This window comes from Dreissena polymorpha, chromosome 11, assembly GCF_020536995.1.
Source record: "Dreissena polymorpha isolate Duluth1 chromosome 11, UMN_Dpol_1.0, whole genome shotgun sequence".
NCBI classification, from domain to species: domain Eukaryota; kingdom Metazoa; phylum Mollusca; class Bivalvia; order Myida; family Dreissenidae; genus Dreissena; species Dreissena polymorpha.
In genome coordinates this window covers 58,790,620-58,808,617 of record NC_068365.1, presented here as the reverse complement: position 1 = coordinate 58,808,617, position 17,998 = coordinate 58,790,620, and the positions used below count along the sequence as shown (strand labels likewise).

At 35.3% G+C, this 17,998-nt stretch overlaps 1 protein-coding gene across 2 annotated transcripts in view; it reads right to left on the bottom strand.

Annotated features, from left to right (window-relative positions):
• The window catches only part of LOC127850272 (RING finger protein 17-like), a 121,783-nt gene extending 112,435 nt beyond the window's left edge, over positions 1-9,348 (bottom strand). For both annotated transcript variants that reach the window (XM_052383165.1, XM_052383166.1), the window contains exon 1: positions 9,186-9,348. In XM_052383165.1, coding sequence (XP_052239125.1) covers positions 9,186-9,237 — 52 coding nt within the window. In that variant the 5' untranslated portion in view covers positions 9,238-9,348. The remainder of the gene's footprint in view (positions 1-9,185) is intronic.
• Positions 9,349-17,998: the final 8,650 nt, after the last annotated feature.

Sequence of the window (17,998 nt, the reverse complement as noted above, 5' to 3'; positions counted from 1 at the left end):
GGCTTTATTATTTTCAAATTAACTTTTTGCTGATTGAAAACAAATGCCATGACAATGTTTTGAAATACTAATTCTGTAAGTTTAATGATTTTTAATACTTTCTGAAGGGTGAACTTAAATTGGCTATTTTTGACAAAAAACTGCATATGCCGTCTGGCCTAACCTGTTATCATGCAAATTAAATTTTACACTTTATTTTTACATCTTCTCACATTGACACTAAATCCCGAAAGAAATTATTGTGGTGAAAAGAATTAACGTTATTTGCCGGGCTTTTCTGAACTGGTTGACTGACTGTAATTGACAGAGGATGGTACATTGGCTCTCAAAATATTCAGCAAAATCGATATAGTTTTGATCTTAAGAAGAAGGGCTGGTTGCAGGAATTAAAACAGAGCTCTTATTTTCGCAGGTTTTATTTCCACATTTGGGAAGATAGCCCATGGCTTTGGAATTGGGAATTTTACTGGCATTTTCATGAAATTGGGAAAATAAATTCATTAGCCTTTTTTTTCCACACAAAAAGTCCACTGATTAGGAAAATACTAAATTTGACATAACTCTTTATACTCATTCAAATTTAAAGAACAAAATCCTATAATACTTTTTTTAGATGTAATTGAATTAAAATTGAGATAAAATACGCATTTTTTTGCCACATTTTGGGAAAAAAGTTTACTTTTTGGGATTGGGAACATAGCCGAGTTTCGGCTTTAAAATCCAGCCAAAAAAAAACCTGTTTCGTAATTAGGAATTATTTTCAAGTCTGTTACATATTTATTTTAAAATCTTGTCGTACTATTAAGAATTACAAAATCAAGTTACGAATATTATTTTTACATTGGTTCGTATAGATTTTTATTGAGTTCTTTTTGCGTATTAAAGATCATTTCGGTGTTTATATAAAATGGTTATCGGGTTTGTTTAACAAAGCGCACTTTTTCCATAAAAGCGGCGTGTACAGTCTATCTGTCAAAAAACAAGCCCAGAGAGCGTCCTAAAAAACTGCAAAGCGTGCAAAAACACGCTTTAAACATATTGTACGCAAAGTGAGCCGAAGTTAAATGATAAGAAAGACATTATAGAAAAGATCTTATACGATGTTGTATGTTCAGTTGCCGAAACAATCGGAAAAAGCTACAAACGCGACTCGACGGGTCAAAACTTAAACAAACAAGAGGGCCTAAAAGGCCCAAGGTATCCCCCGCAACATATGCTTTGTTTGAGGATGGGTGCAAATTGGACGGATGAAGATAATGATGGATGGACGGACGGAGGACAATAACACAAAACTAAGACAAAGGAAGGTTCTTAAGCCTTCACAATTTATTTAGGTGAATTAATAAGTCGTGCGTTTTCCACAAAAACATTCAACGTTTACATACGCTCAATTTTCAGAGTGTTGCAGAGTGAACACAACATCTGCCATGACATACCTGGAAATGTTTTGATGTTTAATCATTTATCATTGGGTACGGGAATCATTGGTGTCATTTTGGAAACATGATTAGTCACATGTATTCACTTTAAAGAAATCCGCCAAAGCGCTTCCAAGATATGGCTCCGGACACAAAAATGCCTATAGTAAAAAGCATTTTTTCAAGATACAAAGGGCCATAAGTCTCTTTTTAACAGATGGTGTACAATGCCATTTGGCGTGCATCATCCTCTTATGCATATATATACTCATACCAAGTTTCAATGAAATCCGCCAAAGAACTTCCAAGATATGGCTCCGGACACAAAAGTACCTATAGTAAAAAGCATTTTTTCAAGATACAAAGGGCCATAAGTCTGTTTTTAACAGATGGTGTACAATGCCATTTGGCGTGCATCATCCTCTTATGCATATATACTCATACCAAGTTTCAATGAAATCCGCCAAAGAACTTCCAAGATATGGCTCCGGACACTAAAAAGCATTTTTTCAAGATACAAAGGGCCATAAGTCTGTTTTTAACAGATGGTGTACAATGCCATTTGGCGTGCATCATCCTCTTATGCATATATATACTCATACCAAATTTAAATGAAATCCACCAAAGAACTTCCAAGATATGGCTCCGGACACAAAAATGCCTATAGTAAAAAGCATTTTTTCAAAATACAAAGGGCCATAAGTCTGTTTTTAACAGATAGTGTACAATGCCATTTGGCGTGCATCATCCTCTCATGCATATATATACTCATACCAAGTTTAAATGAAATCCGCCAAAGCACTTCCAAGATATGGCTCCGGACACAAAAGTGCCTATAGTAAAAAGCATTTTTTCAAGATACAAAGGGCCATACGTCTGTTTTTAACAGATGGTGTACAATGCCATTTGGCGTGCATCATCCTCTTATGCATATATATACTCATACCAAGTTTCAATGAAATCCGCCAAAGAACTTCCAAGATATGGCTCCTGACACTAAAAAGCATTTTTTCAAGATACAAAGGGCCTTAAGTCTGTTTTTAACAGATGGTGTACAATGCCATTTGGCGTGCATCATCCTCTTATGCATATATATACTCATACCAAGTTTAAATGAAATCCACCAAAGAACTTCCAAGATATGGCTCCGGACACAAAAGTGCCGGACGGACGGACGGACAGCCGGACAGACGGACAACGCCAAAACAATATCCCTCCGTCTCTGGCAGGGGATAAAAAAATTGAACAAGTGGAAGGGACAATTCCTGTGGCCAATCGTTGAAAAGATTGAAGGGGAGACCCGTTTTAATTGTGAAATATGTAAAAATTCATCAAAGGCATGCAATCTAAGCACAGTTTGGGCATATGAAGGTATTTGAAAAATAAAATTGTATAATACTGAATAGACACCAGGGGTGGCGAAATCAAATGTCCGAGTTGCCCGAGTCGTACATTTGCTTGTCTGGGCAACTGATTTTTTCAATTAAGTTGTCCGTGGACAACAAGTTATTTAAGTCGGGTCAAGGTATACAAAAAAAACATTTTATTAATGCCTTAATTAAGTTTTACAAAACCGGATGTTGATACGCGATTACATTGTCAGTGCTATTTGCGGAGCAATCAAGCTAAAATACGGGCACTCTCCTGCACAGTGATCTCCCTTATTCTATAAGAGACCAGGAGCATGCAGCATTTTAAACATTTGGCCCGACTGTTAGACAGTGTACAGACTGGTTTCTTTATTTTTACAATCAGACGGAAATAAATAGTATCAAAGTAAGATAATAAAAACACGGTCTACCTTGTTATTTAAGACGAATTTAATGGTAAAAATGGAACATTTTATTTTTTTTAAATCTTCAACAACGGAGCAGATACCCGAAGCTTTGAGCAGTTCACCTCCCAAAAAAACTAAGAATGATTATGATAAAAAATATTATCTAAGTAAACGCACCAGAACTTTTCAAGAAACTTGGCTCACAGATTTTCAATGGTTACCAGTTGATGATAATCAAATTGCTACCAGTAGCGGTGCAGAGCCTCAGTCTGATGTTGTAGACATATTGGACTAGTTTAAGTTGTTAAGATTACGATGTACTTATGTTCAACACATGTTTTAATAACACTAGCTTTGCAAGATTAAAAGTTTTAGAAAGTCTTTATATTGTTTATAATATACTGCTATAATGAATGTACCATTGAAATACAACTATAAACAAAACTAGCAAATCATACTCATTTTGATATACATTCCACATTGTTTTACATTAACCAATAAATGCTATATAATTTATATAAACATTAACGGACAAGTGTAGTTCAGCAACGGACAAGTTAACTTTCCTAAATGGTTGTCCGTGGACAAGTATAGTTTTTTTTAGATTTCGCCAACCTTGGACACTGTTGAACTCGTTTCAATTAAGTTGCTAGTATGTTTATTTTGATTTTTTGCATGAAAATAACCATTATTATTTATTTTTAGGTCATTTAGAAAAGTTAAGAATTATTTTCCAAAACTTAGTAGTAACGTTAAGAATAAAATTTCAGAGTTTAGAATTATTTTTGAAAATCTGGTACTAACGTTGAGAATTTCACAAAACCTTATCTGTAGTCCAAATAATTAGACGTAAGCTACCCCGCTTACGTCTAAACGGCTACCGTCGTTTTCCTGTAGCAAATTGAGTTCAACTTAAACTTCAGTTTTTTACGTTAAATCTTGCTAATGCATAAAATTATCATTAATTAGACATAAATGTGAGCAATTACCTCTTAAATGTGTAAAATTTGTGCTTTTAAACCACTTATGTACATTTTAAAAATAAACATACACAACACACGAAGTGTGTTTGTCGTTTATAGAATTACATTGAATTATCTTGAACGAAATTATTTTTTGAATAGGTTACACATAACCAATTGTTGTTGTAAAACAAACCACATCACTTTTTAGCTTTCTGTACTTTTTAATTCAATGAAACCTATATGTGTGTGTTAAAACTACCAGTTGTATCACGGCGTGTATATTGATAGGAGATGAATCAAGTATTTGACCCTTAATGTAGTAAATTCAATCATATGCAAAAACTATTCATCCGATTTTATTGTTTTATACGTTATCTTGTTGCTTATTAATTCCTCTTTCAAAAAATATACGTTTTAGTATATTCCCGTTGTTATTAATGGATTTATAGCGAGATAAACACAAGAAATACACATTTTATGTTTTACCACCGCGTGTTTTTCCGTGTTGTGGCTATCGATCTTGTACAATTAGCATACAGCGAAGCGCCGAGGTTATACATTTTGATGTACCCACTCACGTCTTTTGTTGAATTATAGTTTCATTTCTCGGCCGATTTTGACAAATTATATATCATTAGAAAGCTTACGTTACGTAGTAAACAGATATATAAATATATATTAAGTTTTTCTTCTGATTTCGACAGTCCGGCGAGTTATAACTTTAACTTTTGCAAATATCATACCGTTTTGGAGTTTTAGAATCTAGATTTACGGTTGACATGTTCGTACTTAATACCAATTTGTAGCGTTCTTCTGATTTCGACAGCCCGGCGAGTTATAACTTTAACTTTTGCAAATATATACCGTTTTGGAGTTTTAGAATCTAGATTTACGGTTGACATGTTCGTACTTAATACCAATTTGTAGCGTTTATATTTGGAGTTCAGTTTTAAAAATTACATCTTGCTTAGGAGAATAGAATTCTGTATACGATAGAAAAAAATTGTTTAAAAACGAAAGTAATTAAGGAATGAAGGCGGAAGAAAGTAGCGCGCGTTCCTAACGCACTGAACTGATGCTACGTTCTTGGCGATTATGCTTTTGTTTAGAAACCGGCCATTGAATTTTCTTTGCCATGATTATTATATTTTTTATGGAATATATTGTAGTTTTTTGTTCGCGAAACATATCAATAAAGCTTTTAATAAATAAATATTAATAAATAAACGATTTCAGCTCTTGTTTATAACACAGAAAGGGTGTTAAATTTATGATGAAACAGCGTATATAGCGGACCCTCTCGATTTTATTCGGCTTTGCATGCATACTTGAAATAAAATGGGTGTCAAAAACATTCATCGTTTGCTGTTAATTATCAACGAGGGAATTATGTATAATTATATGAAATGTTATTTACCTTAAATTACAAATTTATTAAAGATTCTTGAAAATCACGGTCGGTGTTACGCGGGTCATTTCGTATTTTGACATCAGGGCATCATGTCCAACTATTCAAAATCAGATTTTTTTCACTGGGACGATGACGGCTTAGCTTTAGACAGGCAGACAGATAGTTTATTCAGACTTATACAACAGTACATCGTCTTCAACTCAAATATATAAATTATTTTTAGACGAATTGTTAGGTGATTACACATATAGCAGTGATGATTCTGAGAATGTTGCCATGTTTCTTATCCGTGTAATCTAGAGTCCGTGGTTTGAGCATTTTTATCGCGGTGTTCAATAAAAGATATCTCAATAATCTTGTTTATTGATAGATCTGTGGTTTTATGGCCCCTGTGTTAAGCACAAACCAATTATCTCGTTATGATCAGATACTGTGCCGACCAATACTAATTAACACTATGGTGTCATACGCTACAGCAGGGACCTATACTTGTGATCATGGAGTCTTAAGTGCAAGACTTAAAAAAGTATGTTGTTTCGCTTGCGGTTGTTAAAGCCAAAACGGGGCTTCCCAGCTGGCACAGCTGCTGATATTCGGATCTGAATACCTAAACTTATTCAAACCTTATTCTTAACCGTTGCGCGTTTTACGATATTGGATTTTAGGCGGGAATACAACTCAGTGAAACTATTCAATTTCTTATACAACATTAAGCATATTAACAGTTATTGAAATTAACAATATCAGCGACATCTTTTTAAAGACTAAACACCTTTTCAAGTATCGAAAATTTACATGTCAATAAAATATATTAATACCAAAAAAGGTTTCATTTAATATTGTTCACATGAAACCTTTAAATGAAAGTGTCGCTTTAACTATTTTCCGTGTCTTATTAAGCCGCGAATCGTTTGCTAAAAACAGTTAACAAAAAGGGCTTCACGTTCTAATTCTTAATGAAATACAAAAATAAGTATAACATAATTAATAACGTCCATAAACACACACGGCAAGATCAAAGTCTTCATGGAAAACTTATATGACATTCCACGTAAATTATTATTTTCGTCTAAATCTAATACTATATATAAAGAAACAATGTATTTATAACCGACCAATGAGGTAACATTATGCAACTTTCAATTTACACAGTGCTATATGGCAACAATATGGAATTTGAACGGTGGTAGTGTTTTAAGGTCTGGACTATCATTACTTGTAAGTTTGTATAAACATTTTTCTAGTGCAATTAGTAAAATAATGTTTATATTTTATGTTTAATAATTTATTGCATGATTATTCTGTGCTGTTATATGAATTTGATGCCGTTAAAGCTTCCGACATGAATTCATGTCGGAACGATGCTATTGCAAAATAACGTTAAACGACCTCATATTTATAGGAGTACCTTATCTGGAGCTCTGTTAAAACATATACTATTCTGTAAAAAAAATGTCAAATATCCCCTGACTCTGATTTCTAAATTCAAGTGCCACGGTGAGGGACCATTTAATGGCATGTGGAAAGCACGGTGCCCAGAAAGCACTGGGCCAGAATGACAATACACATGCTAAATGAAAAAGGAGTGCAGGGTCTTCCCCAGGCCATTTAAGCGCCCCTTGCCGGGGCGCTTGAATTTCAAAATCAGAGTCCCCGGGGCGCTTGAAATTTTCCAATCAGTGTATTCTTCAGTAAAAGAAAGTGGAAATCAGAGTCCCCGGGGCGCTTGAAATTTTCCAATCAGTGTATTCTTCAGTAAAAGAAAGTGGAGATTGTCCAAAAAAATCAAGGTTTCCCTATCAGTGTATCAATATTCCCTGTTTTAAAAGAGCACTCGGTACCTACTTTCACAAGTAATCGCCATAAACACCACATGGGGTAATGGATAATCCACTGATAAGAGAATAGCATGACGCACATATCGATTATTCCAGCCACATTACACGGTCATTTAAATGCTGACAAGGATGTATCTGGTAACTTTCCAGTCGTCAAACTGTGAAGTTCATCGTCCAATCGGTTACGCGAATGCTTATGAGGGCGGGGTTAACTATCGACCATTATTTTTGATTGACGTCGGGCATGAAGTAAGAGTTTATCGCAGCTTGATTAGCAAGAAGTTGTACCATTTGAGTAATACAAAACCGGTAATTAGTACAGTACAGAACATTAAAGACGGTTTCGGGCATCATCATCACACCTTTTTACTGTAAACAAGTGTTACCTATGACTCATAATTAATACGAGAAATTAATTGCAAGTGGTAAACAATTAATTATTATAGCGAGTAAGTTGTGCAAATGACTCCCAGTTACAATTATGTGATAACAATTTATTTAATTCCAGTACATGTATATTTCAACATGTCCATTTATAGAACTGATTCACCTCGTTTTCTTACTTTTATTCGACACGTAATGCGCTTTAACAAATTTTCGTTGAATTAATTACGCACACTTGTAAATGTTTCGTCCGATAATCGATAGTTAGAAGACTGATGATGGCAACCGGCCATGATCCTCGTGGGCAACGTGAATTTCATGCATAATTCCGTCAAAACATTTATTCGACTCGTAAAGTGTGTAAACAAATTATCGTTGAATTTATAACGCAACGGTTAATATTTGTTAAAATCTCAAATGGGAATAATTACATTTTTAATCCGAAACCCATTACCGTAAGTCGATGTTAACGTGATTTTAATCCGAAACACACTTCCGAATGTAAATGTTACCGCAACGTTAAATATTTTTGCTTCAAATTAGCAGTGCAAATTTATTTTGTGTCGAATCTTTTTCTCAATTAAAAAGAGCGCGAAAATTATGCAGCATGTAGAACGTCGCGTCTATTGCATACAAATGGCGTGTATTGAGCGTTTTAGCAAGCACACAACAGGTCAGGGGATTGACGCATATTCAGAGGCAATATTTCATCAAATCTATAAATAGTCACTTAAAAAATGGCAAGGTTTGTGTTAAAGAAATAACTGAAAGCTTTTATCGTAAATATTTACCAGAAAGAGATTGATAAAAACGGAATAAACGGGATTATCGGGTAATAAATAGAAACTTGAAAAATAGTAAGTATACAGTAATAGAGTCGGGTTGAAACGGATTTATTGGGGAATCGTTCCAGTCGGGATTTTACTATATGTGCGAAAAGTTTTAAAACAATTAAACAATAAAAAAAAATATATTTTTAAATGACTGGGGGATTTTTTTGAATAGTCATAGCGCACCAAATGACGTCTTTTGACGCTGTTTTTTTTAGTTATAACGCACCACAGAACGTGAATTGACAAGTTAAATTAAAAAAAAATCAACGTAGGGAGGGGACACCCCTCCCGAACCCATCCCCGGGGCGCCTGAACAAATTCCTGGGGAAGGCACTGGAGTGTTATGGTGGAATTTGTTCAAAGACTCATTCTTTATATAATTAATAATGTTACTTTATATTTAAGTCGCCATTAGATACCTAATTATGTGTTCATCGGCATGAAATTTGCTATAGAAATAAATCATTTTTCGGATAGCTATAATATCCGAAATCATATGCATCCGAAGATATGCTATTTCGACAACATGATTGTAAATTAATTTTATAAAAATATTCACCTTGCACAATAAACTGCCCATTACACTTTGGGCAAGTTGGCGACTTCTGCATAATACAAAGTAGCTCAAATAAACGTTTAATTGACTTAAACTACAAAACAAATGTGATTGCAGTTGATTTCGCTCCTTTTGCAAAATCAGGCTACACACAAGTAACATTTAACAGACAAATGCATGGTATCAATACGATGCGAGAGTTTAACCCTTTCTCACTTAGAAGCAAGGTGAAAATGGCTATGTGCAAACAGAATAAAACCCGAACAGCCTGCTATTAACTCGCAGTCTGTTCAGGTTTTATGCTGTTTGATGCTCATCAGTATCTAACCGTTGGCATTGAAGCCTTTACAACTTGAATCTAGTTTGAAAGGTCTTACAAGTACGGGTGTCTGTAGATGTAGAGATTTATGCATATGTACGGATGTCTGTAGATGTACAGGTGTCTGTAGTTGTACGGGTTCCTGTAGATGTACAGATGACTGTAGACGTACGGGTGTCACTAGATGCAAGGGTGTTTGTAGATTTACCGGTGTCTTTAGATGTACGGGTGTCTGTAGATGTACATGTGTCTAAAGATGTATAGGTTTCTGTGGGTGTGCGGGTGCCTGTAGATTTACAAGTGTCTGTAGATGTATGTGTGTCTGTAGCTTTGCAGATATATGTAGATAAACGGATGTATATAGGTGAACGGGTGTCTGTGGATGAACGGGTGTCTGTACATGCACGGGTGTCTGTAGATTTACTGGTAGGTGCAGATGTACGCCTGTCTGTAGATGCACGGGTGTTTAAAGATGTTTGGGTGCCTGTAGATGTACGGGTGTCTGTGGAAGTGCGGGTGTCTGTAGATGTGCGGGTGTCTGAGGATGTGCGGGTGTCTGTAGATGGGCATGTGTCTGTTGATGAACGCGTGTCTGTAGATGAAGATATGTATGAAGATGAATGGGTGTCTATAGATCAACGGATGTCTGTAGATGCACGGGTGTCTGTAGAGGTACGGATGTCTGTAAATGTAAGGGTGTCTGTACAAGTACGGGTGTCTGTAGATGTAGAGATGTATATGTAGATGTACGGGTGTCCGTAGATGTACATGTGTCTGAAGATATACGGGTTTATGTGGATGTGCGGGTTGCTGTACATTTACAAATGTCTGTGGATGTATGGGTGTCTGTAGATGTATGGATAAATGTATATGCACGGGTGTCTATAGGTGAATGGGTGTCTGTAGATGTACGGGTGTCTGTAGATGTACGAGTTTCTGTAGATGTACAGATGTCTGTAGATACACGGGTGTCTGTAGATGCACTGGTTTTTGTAGATGTAGACATGTATGTAGATGAAGGTGTGTCTGTAAATGTACGGGTGTCTGTAGACGTTCGGGTTTCAGTAGATGCGCAGATGCATGTAGATGTATGGGTGTCTGTAGATGAACAGGTGGCTGTAGATGTAGAGATGTATGTAGATGTAGAGATGTATGTATATGTACGGGTGTCTGAAGATGTACGGGTGTATGTATATGCACGGTTGTCTGTAGATGCACATGTATCTGTAGATGCACGGGTGTCTGTAGATGCACGGGTGCCTGTAAAGCCGTTATGTTTGCATTATCTTAATCAAATGAATTTTTGGCTTTCATTATTTTGGACAGAATTATGAACTTTTTTCTGTGTTTTTGTTTCACGTTCTGGATAGTGATTTCAACTCATTGTGTACTATTGCCACTAGATTGATCTCGTTAAACTTTAAAAGCTGCATGACAGTTAGTGAAGAAAGGATTTCGGCTGTGATGAGTTTTGGCAGAACTATGGTCAGTGGTCTGTTTTTCCACAAATAATAAACCAAGATAAACATCTTGTGTGACTTTTGAACTAACGTGAAGATGATTGTACACAGGGACCTAGGTCCCTGTTTAACATAAAGGAACTTTGGCTGTGACGTGTTTTTGCAGAATTTATGCCCTGTGTCTGATTGTCCCTTAAAAATACTAAAAATGTGAGTTTTCCATTCCTCTTACTTTTTGTCGAATTTCACTCACACGCACATCTGAATGACCTTATTGAGTAGAACTCGTTGACGGTGTAGATTTACGGGTGTCTATAGATGTACGGATGTTTGTAGAAGCACGGGTGTCTGTAGATGTACGGGTGTCTGAAGATGTACGGGTGTCTATAGATGTACGGATGTCTGTAGAAGCACGGGTGTGTATAGATGTACGGTTGTCTGAAGATGTACGGGTGTCTGAAGATGTAGGGTTGTCTGTAGATGTAGGGATGTTTTTAGATGAACGGGTGTCTGTAGATGTACGGATGTATGTAGATGTACATTATAATGCATATGAATAGGATTTGAACTGTAAAACATTTCAAAACGTTGCTGACGTTTGGAAAATAAAGTCGTTCAATTAATAGTTGTGCTGTATTACTCGGCTTGAATAGATGTTTAGTCTTCCTTGGAGATTGTTTATCTACAGTGTCTATTTCATGCAACAGCACAGTGTTTGGTTGGATAATATTGAAGCCATATTTGCCAGAATTACGAAGTAAAACAAACAAGTACAAAGTCGCACATTAACGAACTCATTCATGACGAGCCCTAAGCATTCTGAAACATTTTAAAGTTACGTTTTCATGTTTTATCATAGTAAGCTTGTTAACCCAACTGTGAGTTGTTGTTGTTTTTATTGGCATATATTTCTATGCTAAGTTAGACTTTCTTCGTGCTATTTGTGCATCTGAAGCGTTGGTGTAGTAGGATTGTTAAGGGTAAGTATATTATCTAGGCCATGCCTTTGTATATCCATCCGCCGGCACGTGTAAACAAAAAAATACGGAAATGAATATTTCAAGTCATTCAACGTAATTTTTAAACTTGTATGAGGATAAAATGCTGTTAGTCGGAGTGCAACCCCATTTTTTTCTCCTGTGTTATCGCTTTGTTCGACGATTTCTTGAAAACGTGTATATGTATTAAACTAAAACCTCCAGCACGAGTAACTTTAAATTTATTAGATAAAGTATCATGAACTTTAGTTATAATTATGTTGTAATATAGTTATTTCACTTGTTGACTCTTCGTTATTTTTTTTAATTTAAAACATGAAAATTACGTGAGCGAATTGTTAAACCCCGGTAGTGACAACTTTTGCAACATTTGTTCAATAATAATAACAAAAGATTTTTCATAACCAAGTTGCACATATTTTTTATTTGTAGTTTAATTAGAAGCTTTATCGTTCAGCGCTATAATAGTAAAAATACAGAACAAAACTAGTAAAAAATAGAACTTCTATAAAAAAAAATACATAGAAAAATACAAGCACAAATTAAATGGACATTATATCATTTAACATAATTACAACTAAATTCTGAATATTCCAACCCTATCAAGAAAGAAAATATAGATTTTTGGCAACTACAAAATATGTTATATCTACAATTGAACAGTGTACATAACTTGATTTGATATGTATTAAGCGACACATAAATATACTCATCCAATATGCATCTAACAGTCACCAATTTGTTGTGTATACGTTTTAATAATTTTCATATTTTTCATCAATTAACACCATTAGCACCATCGAAAAAAAAAGTTCTGCATTCCTGTAATGAATCATCATGTTCCCTCTTCCATATGTATTATCATGTTTGTATCTCTCATAGAAGAGTGCATGTGCAGCTTTTCTGTCGTTGCCGCTGTTCTTGTTGCTCAATTTTTATCATTTCTTCAATAATTATGAGAGGCACAATGTAAAAGTCTCTCAACCATTCCGGTGTAACTATCATTACTTTTTGCACCACATAGATATTTCCGTCGACCTGTACACCATCCAATGCGGCGAACTGGGATGGAATGGCTGTAGTCTTTGTAAGAATAATTGGGCAACCACCACCGGTCGTACAAAACTCAGTGTCAACGAATACACATTTACTCAAGAATTTGTCGGGCGACAGAAGCACCACCATTTGTCGAAGAGCTTCCAACATAGGTCCTAACACATCAATGTATGCCTGATAGATTTTGATACGCTCAATAAATGGATTGTCGCTTGTGAACTGGAGTACATCCGTGATGCATTTGAAATAATACATCAGCTTTGCCCTTGGATCTTCTGCGACATTTGGTATATCTACGTTTCGAACTAATGCCATATCTGCGTCAATATGTTTTATTGGAACGTTTTAACTTTGTTTGAATGCAGTATATGCGTACCACAAAATCGAATTAAAAAAATCTAACTTATATCCTTGCAGGTAACGTTACCGGTACTTCCTTTTATTGATTAAAATATAGGCCAATAAAAAAATAATGTTTTCTACCAATCACTTCCTGATTGATAATCAATGATCACGTGTATGTGTATTAAGAACAACCTAAATTAATTGATGGTAGATCGCAGGAAGACCATGGTTGTATCAACAGCGTTAAATGACATTCTCCTGCTCTATTAACAAAATGACAATACAACTTAACAGAATTATTCCAAATCAAAGATATGAAGAATATTGTTAAAACCCTTCTTCTGGCACGAACATACCCTTTGTACTATACAAACATTCCCGTCTACTATAATGCTTTCTTCTCCGACTTAAAAAATTGCTGTTGTTTTGGTCAGAATGAAAGGACGTGTACCTCTCGCTTCAGAAAATTCGTCATCAAGAAGGAAACATTTATTTAATATACCGGTGACAGAACCATCGCGACGTTTTAAGTTCAGACAAGCGTGGGCCAAATGCAAGCACATCGATGTATGCTTGATAACTCTTGAGTCGCTCAATACATGGGTTGTTACTTCTCATTTGAAAAACGTGCGGGGTACTTTTGAAGCAGAACATCACCCTCAGATCAGTAGCAACACTAGATCTTACTTGTTCAAACTAAGGTGGTGATTTGACGTAAATAACATGTATTCGAGCAGATAATTAAATCCCCATTGCCGTCTAAGCTGCAGCGTTATTATGTTAATATCTGAATTATAAATTCACCACTTATTCTTAATTTCGACTACGGCATGGAACGGAGGTTTAATAGATATTGAATAGTCTGATACTATGTTTTATAGTTTATGAAGTTAAAAAATGGGTTTACCGGTAATTATGCCGACATTCCTTCCTAGTATAATGTACCATGATAAACACGTCGATAGATTTTAAAACAATTACCACTTCCTAATAGGTATAGTTTAATCTTTTTATCTTTTTCTTCATAGCAGGGACTGGTTTTGCGTCCAACGACTTTAATACTTTCATTGTTAGTAATGATATATTTTCAAAGCTTGAGAATGCAACGTGTGTTTATTGTAGTAATCATGGTGTTTTTATTCAAAACGTATAAAAGACTAAATGTAAGCTGTTTATGTAATGCCCTGTGTTTGTATATGAGTGTCCCTAATACACAAATTGGTTAAGTCAAAGGATAGTTGCATTACACGTCATGCAATTGCATCACCTTAACCGTAAGTTCATCCATTATATGCATATGGAGGCTATTACATATTTAACCCATGTGGTCACCCATGTGAGCAAATCTATAGTTGAAACAGATGGGATTTACATGGGCATTCCTAGATAACACACATATGAAACATATATTACAGAACAGTTACAAACACTGAATTACAGCCTTTTATATGGGTGTAAACGTATTTTATTGCGTTTGTTTGCGTTACTACGGTTCTAATAAATTGTTAATTTAATCATTAAACATTTTGGCCAAGCAGTATCACCGAACAGTTGCTTGAAATTAAATTGTATGTTTTATGAAACTATTCGCAACGTAAATAATGACGAAAACAAAATGGTTATAAATATAATCTAACATCTTTATTACAATAAGTTGTATTCAATTCGTCTAAAAACGATGGATTCGTTATCATGTTTTATATTATATTATCATGTTTTATGTTGCATTTTTAGTCAACCAGTTTTGAGTCTTCTATATCATTTACAAACGAACTTAAATATTACGAAGGACATGGAGATGAAGTCGAAACGGCAAAATGCTGAAGAATGTCAAAATAAAATGTGATCAGCAAAAGCTTGATAGAGACGGGCGGACAAATGAGCATCGCTTGCGGGACACTTAATCACGTTTATGTGGTCAAACCAATATTACAGACCCTTCTTGACACTTTATTATGTGTTTTAGTTAATAGTCTAATTTTTACATATTGCCAAAATTTCAAAGTTTTAATGTTTAATGGAATAAATATATATACATGTACAAGTTACAAATGTCACATGTGAATAGACCCTGGGTACCGTTTTACTAAGCAACTTACGCAAGTCTTAGACTTAAGCACATATTTTAAAATAATTGAATTTCATTAATTTCAGATTGAGGCAAACTTATTTTACTTAGAATGTAACATTATATTATGAATTTCATTTCAAACATACCAAATTTTAATGTAGAAAGAATTTGAAGGAACTAGGTTGAATTTAAAATACGTGCGTAAGTCTACGAATTGCGTAAGTAGCTTAGTAAAACGGCACCCGTCCTTAACTGTATCCTTTTACGCACATATCGGTCCTTCTAACATATGTTAAACTTCTCAAACGTTCGCGAACGTTTTCGTCGATAGATATCGTTGAAATTTTGGTTAATATCTTTTGACATGCTTTTTATTCCCCACTCGAGTACAGAAAAACTTGCTTGTTAACTAAAATTGAAACTAAACGCAAAATCGTATGAATATGGTGGCTGATTTCTGCAATAGTATTCTTGCGTGTTGGCATGTTTGAATACTGTCGCAAATACGCCAATACGAAAGAAAGATGTATATAACTGCCATACTGAAAAAGGGCGCCAACTCGAAAAATTTGACATGTGTCGCCATTTTACTCGTTCTGGCGGGTGTATTTGTCGTTCTGGTTTGTTTTCGTGTTTGCGACTTGTAATCAGCCAACACGAAAGAACGATTCTAAAAGCGTCAGAATGACACAAAGAACGAATGAGTTTCGCGCGTACGAATGAGGTACTTATGTCCACGACCGATGGCTTGCCGGTATTTAATCAAAGCACTGAAGGCACTGATGTTGTTCGCTGAATTTATATTGCATAATCTTAGACGCAACTCAGTTTTCAAAATTAATTTATAGCTTTTTATATCGCAAGTTTGAAATGAACACAATCCATTCAAATTTACAAAGAGTGTGTCTTAAAGCTCAGATCGAGATGTACGTGCACTGTTAATCCTCATATTTATGTTATAGAGATAACTTAGACAAAACAACAACAATTTGTCTCTTTTTTCACAATTGTTTGCAGCACTGGCAACCAGTTTTAGAATTTTGGTTGCCTTGCTTAAGAATAACAATGTACATGTTGTGTTATGTGTATATAATACTTTATCTATTTTCGTTCAATTATTGAGCAACCATTTTGCCCACATGACAGACTTTTAATGCAGCATGAAGCCCCGTTTTCCCTGAAAGCAGCCAATATGCACAGATTTCAATGATAACCTGGCCAATATCGTCGCACAAGCTCTTTAACCTATTGTTTACATACAGGCTGTCTGCTGCAGTGTACCAATGGTGAAGTATAAGCCGGCAGATGTTATCGTTCCTAGCGTAGCTAACAGCAGACTGACTTGCAAAACTGCCTCTCTTCATTAGTTGTGAGCTAACGCGCACAGCTAAAAACTATACGAAATCAATTCCGACGGACACAAACCATTTTCAAACCAGGTCAAAATATTTGAACAAGTGTTCAGACCAAGTTTCATGAAGATCAGACAAAGATTACTTAAAGAGTGTTCGCAAGGTTTCACAAAACCTCGTGAACATGTCCCGAAATGAAAAAGTTGTACCCGTCCAATGATTTATACGCCTTCAAAGATTCTGCTGTGTAAAGTCCAGGAGTGTTTATCAAATAATTGTAAATGTCACCGTACTGCACAGCAGGCCACATTCCAATTTTCGTGTCACAAAAGTGTCGTCATAATGGACTGTCTGTTGAAATACACCCTTATTCGTATAAACGACAAACGGGAAAAATACGGGTCATTTAGCAGGTGCGCGTGACGTCACTCGTCAATGTTCGTATAGTCTTACAGAGAAACCTGTACCGGGACCGTATTCACCAAACAATTCTTAGACTTAAGTCTAAGAATAAAGAAAATTCTTTAAATTAGAATATTCAAGAATTTCTTTAATTTTGAGTCAAACTCTGCAGTAAACATCTCTATCTATATTATTCTTTATATAGAACATTTTGTTAATGACATAATCACCAGTGGAGGCCTGTATATATTCAAACACTGAACACATTTTTCTTGGTTCTAAGTCTATTCTTTATTCTTAAGTCTAAGAATCGTTTGGTGAATACGGGCCCGGATCTATGGCGACCATGTATTTTAATGGATCTGAATCATTCTCGATTTTGGCTGAGATATTTGTAGGAAAAACGACCTGGGCAAACCCACGATCAATTTACGGAGCACATTCTTTTTTCACAATAAATTGAAGCACAACTGTGTTCAGAGCAAATCGAACTTTAATTATGTGTCAGTCCGTCGAAGTATTCAGCGCAGCATGTAATCACTTGGTTCAAAGTAGATCTATTGGTCTCTCTTTAGGATAAAACTTTTATAGATATTATATTTGCAAAAAAATCGCTCAGTCCAGAAAATATGGATTAACAATTGAATAAGTTCTAACTTTTCGGTGATAATCAATCACCGTGCTGATATATGATTGTTTCTGAGCATAGCTCTATCATATTGAAGACCATTAGATGGATTCCAGCGACTGAAGAACACGTGTATACATGTATACGTCCATGTGATGGTCTATACTTTTATTATATAACTTATT